The sequence below is a fragment of the Eriocheir sinensis genome, unplaced genomic scaffold, assembly GCF_024679095.1.
Source record: "Eriocheir sinensis breed Jianghai 21 unplaced genomic scaffold, ASM2467909v1 Scaffold17, whole genome shotgun sequence".
NCBI classification, from domain to species: domain Eukaryota; kingdom Metazoa; phylum Arthropoda; class Malacostraca; order Decapoda; family Varunidae; genus Eriocheir; species Eriocheir sinensis.
In genome coordinates this window covers 142,501-157,658 of record NW_026111072.1, presented here as the reverse complement: position 1 = coordinate 157,658, position 15,158 = coordinate 142,501, and the positions used below count along the sequence as shown (strand labels likewise).

Sequence of the window (15,158 nt, the reverse complement as noted above, 5' to 3'; positions counted from 1 at the left end):
AGAAAAAGATGAACCTGCCATAAAGAAAAACAGGAAAAGAAGAAAAAGAAAGCATAAACTAAAAATAAAATAAAAAAAAATCAATGAAAAACAAATGAAAAGAGAAAAAGGAGAAAGAAAAACTGAAAAGAATCAAAAGATGAACCAAAAAAAAAAAAAATCAGGAAAAGAAAAAAAAGAAAACATGGAAAAACAGAAATAAAGAAGAAAATCAATAAAAAAACATTAAAAGAGGAGAAGGAAAAGATAGAAAAACAGAGAGAGAAGATAGAAAAAGAGAAGGAAAAAGATAGAAAAGAAGAAAGATGAACCTACCATAAAAATCAACAGGAAAAGAAGAAAAAGAAAGCATAAAAAAATAAAGAAAAAAAGAATATCGATGAAAAACAAACAACAATGATCATAACAATTTTTTTAGGCCTCCATTAAAACACACCATCTTAGAAATCTTTATAATAATCATCTCATGTACAAATAAAACAACTAAAAAGATAAAAAACAGAATCTTATGCGTTTAAAAAAATAATATAATAGAAGATATATATTTTAAGGCACCTCCCGGCCTCCCCCTTCCCCTTCCTTTCCCTTCCCATTGCCTTGTCCTTCCTCTTCCCTTCCCCTTCCCTTCCCACACACACACACACACATACGTACACACGCTGGCTTATGTATGTATATCGTGTGTGTGTGCGTGTATGTGTGTGTGTGTGTGTTTTTGTGCGTTAGACAGCATCTCGCCAATGTTTGTGGTCTTGTGATTAAGTACAAAGAATATATGTTCGATAAAAAACTATGTAGAGAGAATTGGATCTCACACAAATATGGTCGTTTTTGTGTTAGGTTTTTTTTTTTTTACGTGATTTTTTGGGTTGTAGTTAAACGGGATATTTTTTACGAAGATACTACTACTACTACTACTACTACTACTACTATTACATATACTATCATCTATACTTTCTACAATTCCTCCTTCTCCAATTACTACAACCCATATATTACTACTACTACAGCTACTACTACTACTATTACTACTATAACTCTTCTTCATCAACCAAATCACAACCACAGATAGATTCAACTTACACGTACCCTAGAGCAACTTTCACCGAGAACACGAAACATTAAGTAATCGCTGCGTAAGACTCACTATGTTACGGGCGGACCAATTTTTTTCTATTAGTATATTTTAACGCAAGATTGACATATATAAAAAAAAACTCGTAGTGTTAATATACAGCATCGTAAAGGAAGGAAACAATCACAGTTGTACAAAAATTATATCTCTATCTATCTATATCTATCTATGAGGGATTAGAAGTAGGTACAAAATGATATATACAGTCACACAGAAGGTCGACAAAAGAGTATGATTCATGTACAGCAAAATAATTATACAGAACAATGCAGAGTCATAAATTCACATGGTTGTTCATATAGGGGGCAGCACTTGTATCTGGTCACTCTGCCTACTACTACTACTACTACTACTACTACTACTACTGACAGATAGACCAATGGGTACAGTATTGCCACCTACGGAGAGCCACCTTTGAGAGACTTCCATTAGCACAAAAATAACAATATGGTAATGCTACTACTACTACTACTACTACTACTACTACTACTACTACTGCTACTACTACTGAGAGATAGACCAATGGGCACAGTATTGCCACCTACGGAAAGCCACCTTTGAGAGACTTCCATTAGCACAAAAATAACAATATGGTAATGCTACTACTACTACTACTACTACTGCTACTACTACTGACAGATAGACCAAAGGGTACAGTATTGCCACCTATGGAAAGCCACCTTTGAGAGACTTCCATTAGCACGAAATTAACAATATGGTAACACTTAAAAAGAATGCGTATGTTAAGAATGTAAAAAAATATGTACGGAAATGAATTAAGTACGGAATTAAGTAAGTGTCGTTCGCTGCACATAGGTAGAAGTGAGATTTGATCCTCCAGTGATGCAGTTCTTGCTTTGCTATCTCATCCTCTTCTTGACGTAATGTATTTGCACTTGGGGTTCAGTTCCCTCTTGCCTTAGCTTGTCGACAAAAGGGTTTTATGCTTTAACACCAATATTACAAGCGCTCCCATCCTTGTTCATCTATATCTTAACCCAGTAGCAGTGACGGGCCAAATTTGTGGCTTTACCGTGTAGCAGCGACGGGCCAAATTTGTGGCTTTACCGTGTAGCAGCGACGGGCCAAATTTGTGGCTTTACCGTGTAGCAGCGACGGGCCAAATTTGTGGCTTTACCGTGTAGCAGCGACGGGCCAAATTTGTGGCTTTACCGTGTAGCAGCGACGGGCCAAATTTGTGGCTTTATCGTGTAGCAGCAACGGGCCAAATTTGTGGCTTTACCGTGTAGCAGCGACGGTCCAAATTTGTGGCTTTACCGTGTAGCAGCGACGGGCCAAATTTGTGCCATGATATAAACCCCCCCAAAATAGATGATACATATACTGATAAGAAATGCTTTGATATATATTATGAAATGGTTTGTATGAGTGGTGATTTTTTCTCATTTTTCTCGCTTAGAGGGACCATTAAGAAACATGGTCCCCGCTGCTACCGGGCTAAGTTACGGAGAGCTTGTGAAATAGCTGTAATTGTTAATCCGCTCGTGAATTATACAAAACACGTACACAAATAGAGAGAGAATCAACGCACATTAGCATACAAAAAAAATATTGAAAAGCGAACGAAAAAATGAGATAAACACAAAATCACATAAACGTAAAAGTGAAATAAAAACACACACACACACACACACACACACACACACAAATAGAGAGAGAATCAACGCACATTAGCATACAAAAAAAATATTGAAAAGCGAACGAAAAAATGAGATAAACACAAAATCACATAAACGTAAAAGTGAAATAAAAACACACACACACACACACACACACACACACACACACACACAAATAGAGAGAGAATCAACGCACATTAACATACAAAAAAATATTAAAAAGCGAACGAAAAAATGAGATAAACACAAAATCACAAACGAAAAAGTGAAATAAAAACACACAAACACACACACAAGCGGACACAATCACCATTTACTTAAATTCGACATATGATAAAAAAATACCCATCAATGATCCATCTATTTATCTATAAACACCGCGATCGATCTCCTCGCCACCACCCGCATTCAATCCCTTATCAATCTATCTATCTATCCGACTATTGCAGTCTACTCAAACAAAAACAAAAAAATCACTTACTCAACTCAGCATGTATACAAAAAAGTCTAGAATAACACCCTAACTATAAACGCCTGAATCTTCCCCTCACTTGCATTCATTCGTCTATTGCTCCACCTATTCGTCTATTGATATCTATACAAAAAAAAAAAAAATCATCACAACCCATTATAAAAAAAAAAAATAGAATAACACCCGATCTATAAACGCCTGAACCTCCCCCTCACTCGTATTCATTCCTCTATTACTCTATCACCTAATCTACCATATCTATTACCTAACCTGTCTATCTATCTATTACAATCTATTCAGGTAAGTTCTGCACCCATGTTGTCCACCCCCCTTAGCTCCCTTCCGCCCCTGAACCCTTTCCGCTTCGGGGTGATGGGCGGGGTGGTAGCGGGGGAGGAGTGGGGGATGGGGAGGGTCAGCGGGGGGTCTGGTAGGGCGTCGGAGGAGGTGGGGGGCGCCTTGTACATCCACCAGGCGATGATGAAGAGAATGGTGGAGAGGAATTTGAAGAGGACGGAAATTGCCATCATGTACCTGTGAGGGCGAGAGAGAGACGAGGGAAATGTATTAAAATGGAGGTGAAAGTACAATGAAAATACAATGATAGAGAAAATATATTAAAACAGGGAGGAAATTAATTAACACACACACACACACACACACACACACACACACACACACACACACACACACTCATGAATTATCAAAAAAAACATACACAAATAGAGAGAGAGAATTAACACACATTAGCATACGAAAAAAAATATTAGAGCGAACAAAAAAAATGAGATAAACGGATAATCACATAAATGATTACAAGTCCAACACGTGATCAGGCCATGATGAATAACACACATACGCCTCCCCACCACCACCACCACCACCACCACACACCTGCTCATGTGGAAGTTGTCGTAGCTCCTGCAGGCGCCTCCCCTCCCACAAGTGGACTGCCAGAGGATGCAGGTGTGGTCAAAGAGGACGCCGAAAAGGATAGGCCCGGGAATAGTGCCAAGTAACCTAATCACTATCCACTGCAGCCCCAGCGCGAAGGATCGGTGAGAGTCCGGGACACATCTGGGGGAGGATCGAGGAGGTTAGGTGCTGTTATGGGTGAATGAAGGTGGAATTTACGAGTTAACGCCCTTGACTGTGGATTTCCTACAAGAAGAAATCACCAAGCTACAGGAATGGAGCACACCCCCTCCCCTTACCTGAGCGTGCCCGAGAGTGCCGGGAGACTGATGATGAAGGTGAGGAGCATCGTCACAAAGAAGATGGCGAGGAAGACAGGCATGAGGAGGCAGGTGGCGGGGCATTTCTCACGAAGCGCTGAGTCTGGGGCGAGGCGGGGGTCACCAGGCGGGGCGGTGGGGCTGCTCGGGGCCACACACCTGCACTCCTGGAACACCTGAGGGAGGAGGAGGAGGAGGAGGAGGGTGGTGAGAGAGGAAGAAGGGAAGAGAAGGAAGGAGGGAAGAAAAGGAATAAAGGGAGAAAGAAGAGGAGGAAGAGGGTGATGATGGGTGGGGAGGGAGGAAGAAGGGAGGAGAAGGAAGGAGTGTAAAGAAGGAAGAAGGAATTAAGGAAGGAGGAGGAGGAGGAGGAGGAGGAAGATGCATGGTGAGGGAAGAAGAAGGGAAGAGAAGGAAGGAAGGAGGGTACAGATGGATGGTAAGGGAAGAAAAGGAATAAAGGGAGGAAGAGGAGGAGGAGGAGGGTGATGATAGGTGGTGAGGGAAGAAGAAGGAAAGAGGAGGAAGGGGGAAGAAGAAAGCAAAAGAAGACAGCAAAGATAGGTAATGAAGGGGAGGGAAGACAAGGGAAGAAAAAGAAAACAATAGGAAGGTCTTTTTATGCACCTAACCCATAACAAAGAGAAAAAGGAAGGTTACAGAAGAAACTATACATCCATGATACCAAAACAGCGTCACCTTCCTATACTATAACACCTACCTTGACCCCATCCTGCCCCTCCACCATGCTCGAGCAGCCGGCGTGACACGGGGAGAAATACATGACGTTGTTGGCGCCACAGACAGGGCTATAGGCAACGTCCTGACACCCACACTGCTGGTTACAGGACGCGATGAGGCTCGGCGCGGAGGGTGACGTCGACCTGGGAAGAGAGAGGGATGGTTACGGAGGGAGTGAAGGGAAGGGAGTGGATGGAAGGAGGGAGAAGAGAGATCGTTATGGAATGGAGGGAGTGAGGGAGTGGGAGGAAGGAAGGAGGGACGAGAAAGAGAGATGGTTACGGAAGGGAGGGAAGGGAAGGGAGTGGAAGGAGGGAAGGTTATGTGGAAGGAGGGAAAAGAGAGATTGTTACGGAAGGGAGGAAGGTTATGTGGAAGGAGGAAAAAAAAGAAAAAGAAAAGAAAGAGGAAGAAAAAACAAAAACAAGGATGAAAAAAAGTTCAAAAGTGAAAAGAAATTAAAATAAAAGAAAAAAAAATGAAAAGTAAAAAAAATGAAAAAGTAAAATAATAAAAAAATAAAAGTAAAAAATGAAAAAAAAGTTAAAATGAAAAAGTAAAAACTCAAAAAATAAAAGGAAAAGGAAGAAAAAAAACAAAAACAGGAACAGAAAAATAAATAAAAAATGTAAAAAAAAGAAGAAAAAAAAGCACCCACTCACCTATTCCCGTACTCCACATTGACGCCGGCAAAGTCGATGTTGGGGCAGGAGATGACGAAGGTGAGGCAGGAGAGGACGCACACCACAGAGAAGATGATGCACATTTTGAGGATGCCGGAACAGGAGAGGTGGAGCCGCTTGATGATCCACCCACCCAGCAGCGTTCCGCCTCCACCCGCCGGGACAACCACAAATCCTGGAGAGTGGATGAGTGGAGGTGATGGTTAGGTGGAACAAAGAGGAGGAGGAGGAAGGAGGGAGGGAGGAAGAAGGTGGAGTAAGGAAGGAGGGAGGAAGGTGGAGTAAGGAAGAAGGAGGGAGGAAGAAGGTGGAGTAAGGAAGAAGGAGGGAGGAAGAAGGTGGAGTAAGGAAGGAGGGAGGAAGAAGGTGGAGTAAGGAAGGAGGGAGGAAAAAGGAAGAAGGAAAAGGCAGTAAAAGATTGGGTGGAGTAAGGTGGAAGAAGGAAGGATGAAGTAAGAAAGGAAGAGGAGGTGGTAACAGATAAGGTAGGTGGATGGAGGAGGAGGAGGAGGAGGAGGAGGAGGAAGGAAGGAGGAAGAAAAAGGAATGTTGGGAAGGGCATTGACTGACTGACTGATTGACTGACAAACTGATAGACTGACTGACAAGCTATATGATTAAATAACTAAATAACTAACCATTTGCCTGACTGACTGACTGATAGGGTGTATAATTAAATAACAAAATAACTAACCTACTGCCTGACTAACTGACTAACCTAATTTAACCTAACCTAACCTAACCTAACCTATCCTAACCTAACCTAACCTAACCTAACCTAATTTAACCTAACCTAACCTAACCTATCCTATCCTAACCTAACGTAACCTAATCTAACCTACCCTAAGCTATCACAATCTCTCATACACTACCCCACTATCATTCACGCACTTACAATCACTTACACAATCCCCTACAACCACATACAATCACCCACTCACCCACCCACAACATCCACCAATATCCTCACCCACTCACCTACAATCAGCGCCGCGAGACTGGCCGCCATGCTAAACTGATTCTCCAGGAACTTCGGCGTAAAGGTCGCGAACCCTGCCAAGAGAATCCCCTCCGTGGCGCCGGCGAGGGAGAGGGCCAGGAAGGTCGGGTTAAGCGCCAGGACCTTCACGGCTTTCGGCAGGTCCCGCAGCTTGCCGAACCCTGCCGCCCCACCACCTCCTGCTCCTGCTGCCGTGATGTCCCTTCCTCCTCCGCCTCCTCCTCCTCCTCCTCCTCCTGCACCTGCTGTAGATCCATAGGCCTCGGAGACTCGTGATGCCTTGATTGCTTTTGCGCCTGTGGGTGGTGGTGAAGAAGGTGGTGTTAGTGTGATGATATGTACGGATGAAGGAAGATAGGAAGGAAAGAAGGGCAAGGAAGGAGGAGTCATATAGATTGATAGGAAGAGAAGGAAAGAAGGGCAAGGAAGAAGGAGTCATATAGATAGGAAGAGAAGGAAAGAAGGGCAAAGAAGAAAGTCATATAGATAGGAAGAGAGCCAGAAGAAGAGGAGGAGATGTTGGAGGAAAGAAGGAGGGACAAGAGAAGAAGAGGATAAAGAGAGGATGAGGAGTTATTGGAAAGTGGAGAAGGAGATAAAAAATAAACTTACCCGGCAGCTGCGCGGGGAATGCCATGATAGGCCAGGAGATCAACATGCAGAGTGACCCGGACAGCAGGAACCCGATCCACCACCCGCCCAGCCACAGGTCGCTGCTCGCCTCCAACCCATACCTGTGAGAGAGGGTGCTGGTGTTACGGTGGTGAAGCTGGTATTGTGGTAAAGGCAAGTAGGTGAAATGGTGATGAAATGGAGGTGTATATGGTGTTATCTGTGGCTGTGGTGATGGATGGTGATGAGTAGTGGAGGTGGTGGTGGTGGTGGTTGATATTGAGAGGGGTGATGAGGGTAATTAAGGAAATGGTACTCAAGGTGTGCTTCTGAGGGTGACTAGCAAAGGTGTGTGTGTGTGTGTGTGTGTTTACCTGTCGGGCAGCACTTTGGGGGCGTTGATGTACACACGGAGGAACTGTCCACCCAACACATACCCAGCGGCCGGACCCACTACAGCCATGGCGTAGAAGATGCCTGCAACGACAACATTAGATTAGGGTAGGCGGTGGTGATGTTGCTACTACTACTACTGCTACTACTACTACTACTACTACTATTACTACGTGAAAGCAAGCAAGATGGATCATTGAGAGAGCAAAGGTAATTAAAGAATGGCTGTTGTGATGGTAAATGGTAAAAAAAACGAACCATTGCAGAGTGAGGAGACTGTTTTCTGAGTTACTTTCAACACAGGTACACAACACTCACCCAGGTAGACTGAGGACATCTTGACAGGTACGGACTCATCGAGGTAGGTGATGCCCAGGGTGTAGAGCGGCGACGCCCCCACGCCGTGCAGGAACTGTCCCAGCACAAAGATGTGTCTGTACGAGGACAGCCAGTTCTCCACCAACACCCCGCACTGGTTCTCTCTCGTGCCCTGGGGATGGGGTGGATGATTAGTGCTGTGTGGAAAGGTGGAATGATCAAGACACTAAAAACAAGTAATTATACATGAACCTCCTGACAAAAGAAGAGCAGTTGGTTAAGTAAACGAGATATTGGTATGTTAATAAAACCAACCTTCAGGAGGCAACTAATGAGCACAAGTAAAATAAGAAAGAAAAGGACCATTAACGAAAAAGCCCACCAACACTCTCGCCCCTACCTGGCGCAGGCAATAGAGGATGGAGGATGCGTTGCTGCTGCTGGGGATGTAGGAGGGCACGAGGAAGTGGGGCAGGGCAAAGAGGAAGGACCCAGCACCCATTATGAAGATGCCCCAGCCCAGCCATCGCGGCTTGCAGCTCCCCGCCCGTGACCCGAGGTAGGACACTGGCATGGAGCATAGGAGGAAGGCAAAGTCATATGCCCCCGCGATGAGACCTGTGGAAGGAAAGGATCGAGGTGGAGTTAGCAGAAGGAGGTGGAGAAAACGGGATGAAGGAGAGGAGGAGGAGGTAATATGATGGTGGAGGAAAAGAAGAGGAGGAGGAATTATCGGAAAGTGGAGGAGAGAGAGAAGGAGAAGTATGAGAAGAGACACATAAGAAGGAGATGTAGGAGGAAAGGAGGAGGAGTTATCAGTAAGTGGAGAAGGAAAGAAGGAGGAGGAAGAGGAGGAGAGAAGGTACAATATCCCCTCTCCTCCTCCTCCTCCTCCTCCCCTCACTACTCTAACCTTTCCTCCCCTTACTTAAAATGAATCCCCGCCCTTCCCTTCCCTTTCCCATCCCTTCCCTTCCCATCCCTTCCCTTCCCTCCCTTCCCCTTCCCTTCCCTGCCCTCCCTTTCCTTTCCCATCCCATCCCTTCCCATCCCTTCCTACCCTTTTTCAGTGTAACATTTCAACCCCCCATTACCTCTGCATATTTAATGGAAGTGTCGATCAGAGCCTTTGGTGGAGTTTTTGAGAATAATGGAGAAAGAAGACGGAAATAATGAGAGAAAATGAATTACCGAGGATGAGAAAATTACCAATGATGATGTGTGTGTGTGTGTGTGTGTGAGATTTACGATGATGATTTTTGGGGATACTAAAGGAAAACAAAGATGAAAAATATGATAGAGGAAAATGGATGAATATATGATGATAGAGGAACAGAAATTGATGATGATGTAAGAATGTGTGTTTGGATTCATTTTAGGAGCAGTGAGTAGGTTTTTTTTTTATTATTGTTTCCTTTTTTTGTGCCCTTGAGCTGTCTCCTTTGTTGTAAAAAAAAAAAGGAAGAATGGAGAGGAAAATGAAGAGGGAGAGAAGGTGAATAAAGGGGGGACTGAGGAATGATTAATAATGGTGTGTATATGTAAACACCTAACCTAACCTAACCTAACCTATGTACGCACCTGCATCGGTGGAGCGCAGGTTAAATCTCTTCTCTATGGTCGTGATGCAGACATTGACGAACCCATTGACGACCATACCTGAGGAAGATTATTATTATTATTACTATTATTATTATTATTACCACTACTACTACTACTACTACTACTGCAAAAATCAAAGGGAGGGAAGGAGAGAAAGAAGGAGAGGGAAGGAAGAGAAATAGAAGGGAAATAAAGAAGGAATAGAAGGAGAGAGGGAGGTGAGAGAGAAGGAGAGGGAAGGTAGAAAGAAAAAACAGGAAATAAATAAGGAATAGAAGGAGAAAGGGAGATGGAGGAGAGGGAGATAAGAAAGGAAATGAAGATGGAAGAGGGAGAGAAGATAGAAGGGAGAAGGAAAAAAGGACTGAGAGAGAGAGAGAGAGAGAGAGAGAGAGAGAGAGAGAGAGAGAGAGAGAGAGAGAGAGAGAGAGAGAGAGAGAGAGAGAGAGAGAGAGAGAGAGAGAGAGAGAGAGAGAGAGAAGGGGGGAAGCTAACGTAATAGAAAAAGAAGGTCATGAGGAAGGCAAAGGCTGAAGGACGTTAGGAGGAGGAAGAGGAGGAGGAGGAGGAGGCTGGAAATGACCTATAAATCATTCCATAAAAATCAATCTTTTTTAAACCATGCAAGAGAGAGAGAGAGAGAGAAAGAGAGAGAGAGAGAGGTAATTCTTAAGCGCTCTATAATATTGTAATTTTTGTGTATTGATAACCTAACTAACTATGCATATGTCTGATTATACATTGTGCACATGTAAAGGTGCTGTGTATGTATGAGTATGTGTACATGTGTATGGTATGAGTGTATCAGGGTGTGTTCAAGTGTAAGGTATATGTGTTTTTTTTTCTTTTTGTTTTTTTAGCAACAGAGGCAGCTTAGGAAAAAAAAGAAATGAAAACGAAAAGAAAAAGAAAAAAACTTTATTGCATTGTGTAGCATATATGCGTCCAGGTGAAGATGTGTAGGCCTACTGCAGGTGAATCTAATTAAGTGGTAGAAACAGGTAGTTATTTTGAACTGACTGGAGGAGTGAAAATGTACCTGAGAACCTTGATACCTGTGTGCGTGCGTGTGTGTGTGTGTGTGTGTGTGCACGTACCCTGCGCGGCGGCGGCCCAGCACAGCCAGAAGAGCACCCACTTGGAGGTGCGGGCGTGCTGCAACCAGCGTGGCCGCAGGCACAGCCACCCGCAGCTGCCCGCCTCCTCCTCCCCCTCCGCCGCCACCAGGTCCGCCCGCGACGACCCCAGCCCCGCCGCGGAGCCGTCCAGGTCACTGCTGATGGACGCCTGGGGGAGAAAGGCCGTCAGGGGGGTGGAGGGTCAGGGTCATTATATAATCAGGGGGGGGGGGAACTGGGGGCCATTGTATAAGCTAGGGAGGGGGGGTGAAGGGGAGGGGGGTAAGGGCCTGGCAGTGAAGGACAGGAGTGGAAGAACAGTAATGACAGGCGAGTGAGGGCCGCGCCGCCGCACCTTCCTGGGTGGCAGGGCGGCGGTGGTGACGGGTGGTAATGGTGGTGTGTGGAGGAGGCCGCTGAAGGGCGGCGCATGGGGGGGCAGCGCCGCCGCCGCTGCCACCCTGCCCAAGCTGAGGCCCTGCAGCAGCAGCGTGGAGGCCAGGCCCCCGCCGATGCCGTGTCGACACGCCCCCAGGCCGACGCGACCCCCGGGCTGCATGGCGGGCACACCACGCCGGGCGCGATCCCACCGAGACGGGGGCAGCGCGGGGCGCCCGTTAGCCAGGCCGCCGTTGGTCAAGGGGGTGAGGGGCGGCAGCAGGGGGCTGAGGGGCCTCAGGGGACTAAACCCGTTGAAGGGGCTGAAGGAGCCCGCCGCCGCCAGGCTGTCGCTGCGCCGTAGTCTCGGCATGGCGCGCCCTGCCCAGCTCTCCGGGCTGCTGAGGGACAGCGCCGAGCCTGCCGAGGACAGCCCGCCGCTGCCCAGCGCCCTGCCGCCCGACCACACATTGTAGCGCGAGTACTCCAAGCCCGCGCCCGCCGGATAGCCCAGCCCCCACGCGTCCTCGTCGCCCCACGGCACGCCCCGCCGCCCAGACCCGGGCAGGTCTGCCTCGGGCCGCATGGCCCAACACAGTTCTCGAACTGTGGGGCCCCGCCCCGCGGATCACGGCTGTCCGCCGCGCCACACAGCCGGGGCACCGCACAGCTCGCCGCACTGCCTCCCGCCGCCCACACAGGTTGTGTCGCCCAGCAACACTCCGCCACTTGCTGCGTCGGCCGCCGCGGGTCTCCACGATTGTCCGGCCAGGAGGAAGCTGTGCCACTCACTGGAGGCACCGCGGACCGCCGCGCCCATCACTTATTCAGCCTGGATAATGTCAGACGCCTCCCGTCGCTGCCCATCACCTACCCTCCCTGGCGCCCCCCATCACCTCCTCCCTGCCTGCACGCCGGGGCCCGCCTGTCACGCCGCACCGTGACGCCCATCATAACGCAGCCATCAAGACACCCCCCCCCCCCCCAGCGTGACCGTGTGTGATTCATCAGGCGCAGCGATGATGACGGCACGCTGACCCCCGCTGACCTCCACTGGGACACACACACACACACACACACACACACACGGGAGTGGCCTTGAGCCCGTTTTAGGAGAAGCGTAAATCCCATGAAGAGGCGGGAAGACATAACTCGGGAATGTCAAGGTGACGTGACGGGGGGGGGGAGGGGGGAAGTAACGCTGAAACACAGAAACTCGGGTACTACAAGAGGAAGTAATGAAATGGTAATAAGAGGAGAGGAGGAGGGGGAGGAACGGAAGTAAGAGGAAGTGAAGGAGGAAAAGGAGCAATTAAGGAGAATGGGAGGAAGAACAAGGAAGAGGAAGAAAACAATGAACACAACCCAGCAACACACGCACACACACACGCTAAACAAACAAAAAAAACAAAAAAAAAACATGCAAGAAAAACGAAAAAAATGAAAACAACAAGAAGGGAGGGAAGTAGGAAGAAGAAAGACAAGAACAAGAAAAACGAGAAGAAAAAAGTGTGTGTGTAGGAGGAAGAGAACAAAGAAAACACGCAACACTACACACACACACGCACACACACACACGTTCACCTGTAATTAACAAAACGTAATCTACAGCACGGAACTTGAAAGCAGGTGTGTGTGTGTAGGCAATAATAATAGTAGTAGTAGTAGTAGTAGTAGTAGTAGTAGTAGGAAAGAAAATAAGGAAGATAAAGAGGAAGAAGGAAGGAAGAAAGAAAATAAATAAAAATAAATGAAGTGAGAAGAGAGGAAAGAAAAGAAGGAATCGAAGAATGGATTGATGGATGAAAATGAGGAATGGAAAATAACAATAGGAAGAGGAGGAGGAGGAGGAGAAGGAGGAAGAGGAGGAGGAAGAGGTGGAAGACAAGAGAGAATCAATATTAGCTTCACCTTTTTTTCACTTGTTACGCGGCACGACGAGAGCGAGAGCGAGAGAGAGAGAGAGAGAGAGATAGAGAGAGAGCGAGAGAGAGAGAGAGAGAGAGAGAGAGTTAATGCAGGCCGCCATTCTTTATCATCATTATTACTATTTTTTGTCATTAATCTCTCTCTCTCTCTCTCTCAGAAAAAGGTCAGGCTAATGAACTTCGGGTATTCACTTTTTACTCTTTTTTTTCTTATTTTCTTTCATTCTATTTATTTATTTATTTATTATTAATGTTTTTTTTATTTAATGATTTCTCTTCTACTTTCTTTTTTTTCCATTTTTCGTTTTTTTCTTCATTTTTTTTTCCCCGTTTTCTATGACGATTATTTATTTTATTCTTGTTCTTATTTTTTTTCATTTTTTCCACGTCTGTTTTTCTTCTTTTTTTTTTCCTTTACTTTCATTTTCTCTTTTTTTATGTGTATTCGCCACCTTCTAAGTGTTCTCTCTCTCTCTCTCTCTCTCTCTCTCTCTCTCTCTCTCTCTTGCCTTCTTTCATGTGTACTTAATTACTATCCCCTCCTCCTCCTCCTCTTCCCCTCCTCCTCCTCCTCTTCCCCTCTTCCTCCTCCTCACTGGTCGATGTTAATATTGGCTTGATTGGATAAGAAGGGAGGGAAGGAGGAAGGAGGGAAGGAGGAGAGAGAGAGAGAAGGAAGGAACGAAGGAAGGGAAAGGGAAGAAGGAATGAAGGAAGGGAGGAAAGAAAGGAGGGAGGAAAAGATGAAAAAAAGAAGGAAGGAAGAATGGAAGGAAGGCAAGAAGGGATAAAGGAAGGAGACACAGAAAGATAGGAGGGGAAAGAAAGGAAGGAAGGAAGGGATAGGGAAGAAGGAATGGAAGAAAGAAAGGAGGGAGGAAAAGATGAAAAAAAGAAGGAAGGAAGAATGGAAGGAAGGGAAGAAGGGATGAAGGAAGGAGACACAGAGAGATAGGAGGGGAAAGAAAGGAAGGAAGGAAGGAAGGAAGGAAGGAAAAAAAACGGGAGATGAAAAAATAAAAACAAAGGAAATAGAAAGGAAAGAAAGAAAGAAAGGAGAGGAAAAAGATGAAGAAAGTAGAAAATGAAGATAAAAGACAGAAAAACAGACAGAAACAGACATATAGATAAACAAACAGAAAGGAAGATACGAAGAGTAAGTACACAAAAATAAGATAATAAGCAAGAATAAGCCAAGAGAGAGAGAGAGAGAGAGAGAGAGAGAGAGAGAGAGAGAGGAAAAAACGTCAGAGAAAATGCGGGAAAAAAAAAAATCGTAGAAAAAATGAAAATAAAAAATAAAAAACACAGCAGAAGAGAAAACAAAAAAAGAAAAAAGGTAAGAAAGTAGATAAAAAAAACAGCATAAAATCGACAGACAGAAGGAAAACAAGATAGACAGCTAGACAGACAGGCAACGGGAGTGGTGTAAACATAGATACATAAAAAAGTAGAGTCACTAGTACACCTTCCCACGCCCTTACCTGTGAAGAGCTGAAGCCACTGTCACTGTAGGAGCTGGCCAGGGAGGCGGGGTCAAGGGTCACCTCTCCCATGGTGGTGTGAGGGGAGCTGCTGGTCTCTCTCTCTGCGCCACGACGGGCCCTTTACGTAGGCTGTGGAAGGGCGTGTGTGGTGTGTCTCTTCTGCGGCCCTCCTCTTCCGACTCCTTCTTCTTCTTCCTCTTCTTCCTTTGGTTAGTTGTTTGTTCTCTTCCTCGTTCTCGTTCTTCCTTGTACTCTTTGTCTTCCTGTTTCTTCTTCTTCGTTATTTTTTTTGTCTCTTCCTTCCTCCTTCTTCCTCTTGTCTTCTTGGTGGTTCGTTGTGTTCTTTCGTTTCGTTTTTTCTTCCTCTTCCTCCTCCTCCTCCTCTTCTTCTCCTATGTCCTCTCTGTCTCTCTCTT

General features: G+C 45.8%; 1 protein-coding gene across 1 annotated transcript in view; it reads right to left on the bottom strand.

The window, feature by feature from the left end:
* Positions 1-3,366: 3,366 nt before the first annotated feature.
* LOC126990501 (solute carrier organic anion transporter family member 4A1-like) overlaps positions 3,367-15,158 on the bottom strand; it is a 24,642-nt gene continuing 12,850 nt past the window's right edge. Inside the window, exons 2-14 of the mRNA XM_050849096.1 lie at positions 14,740-15,158; positions 10,929-11,118; positions 9,811-9,888; positions 8,630-8,847; positions 8,230-8,401; positions 7,893-7,995; positions 7,519-7,640; positions 6,885-7,202; positions 5,886-6,081; positions 5,204-5,366; positions 4,462-4,658; positions 4,142-4,324; positions 3,367-3,781 (exon numbers count right to left, since the gene is read on the bottom strand). The exon at positions 14,740-15,158 is cut by the window's right edge and continues 106 nt beyond it. Coding sequence (XP_050705053.1) covers positions 3,544-3,781; positions 4,142-4,324; positions 4,462-4,658; positions 5,204-5,366; positions 5,886-6,081; positions 6,885-7,202; positions 7,519-7,640; positions 7,893-7,995; positions 8,230-8,401; positions 8,630-8,847; positions 9,811-9,888; positions 10,929-11,118; positions 14,740-14,811 — 2,250 coding nt within the window. The 5' untranslated portion in view covers positions 14,812-15,158 and the 3' untranslated portion in view covers positions 3,367-3,543. The remainder of the gene's footprint in view (positions 3,782-4,141; positions 4,325-4,461; positions 4,659-5,203; positions 5,367-5,885; positions 6,082-6,884; positions 7,203-7,518; positions 7,641-7,892; positions 7,996-8,229; positions 8,402-8,629; positions 8,848-9,810; positions 9,889-10,928; positions 11,119-14,739) is intronic.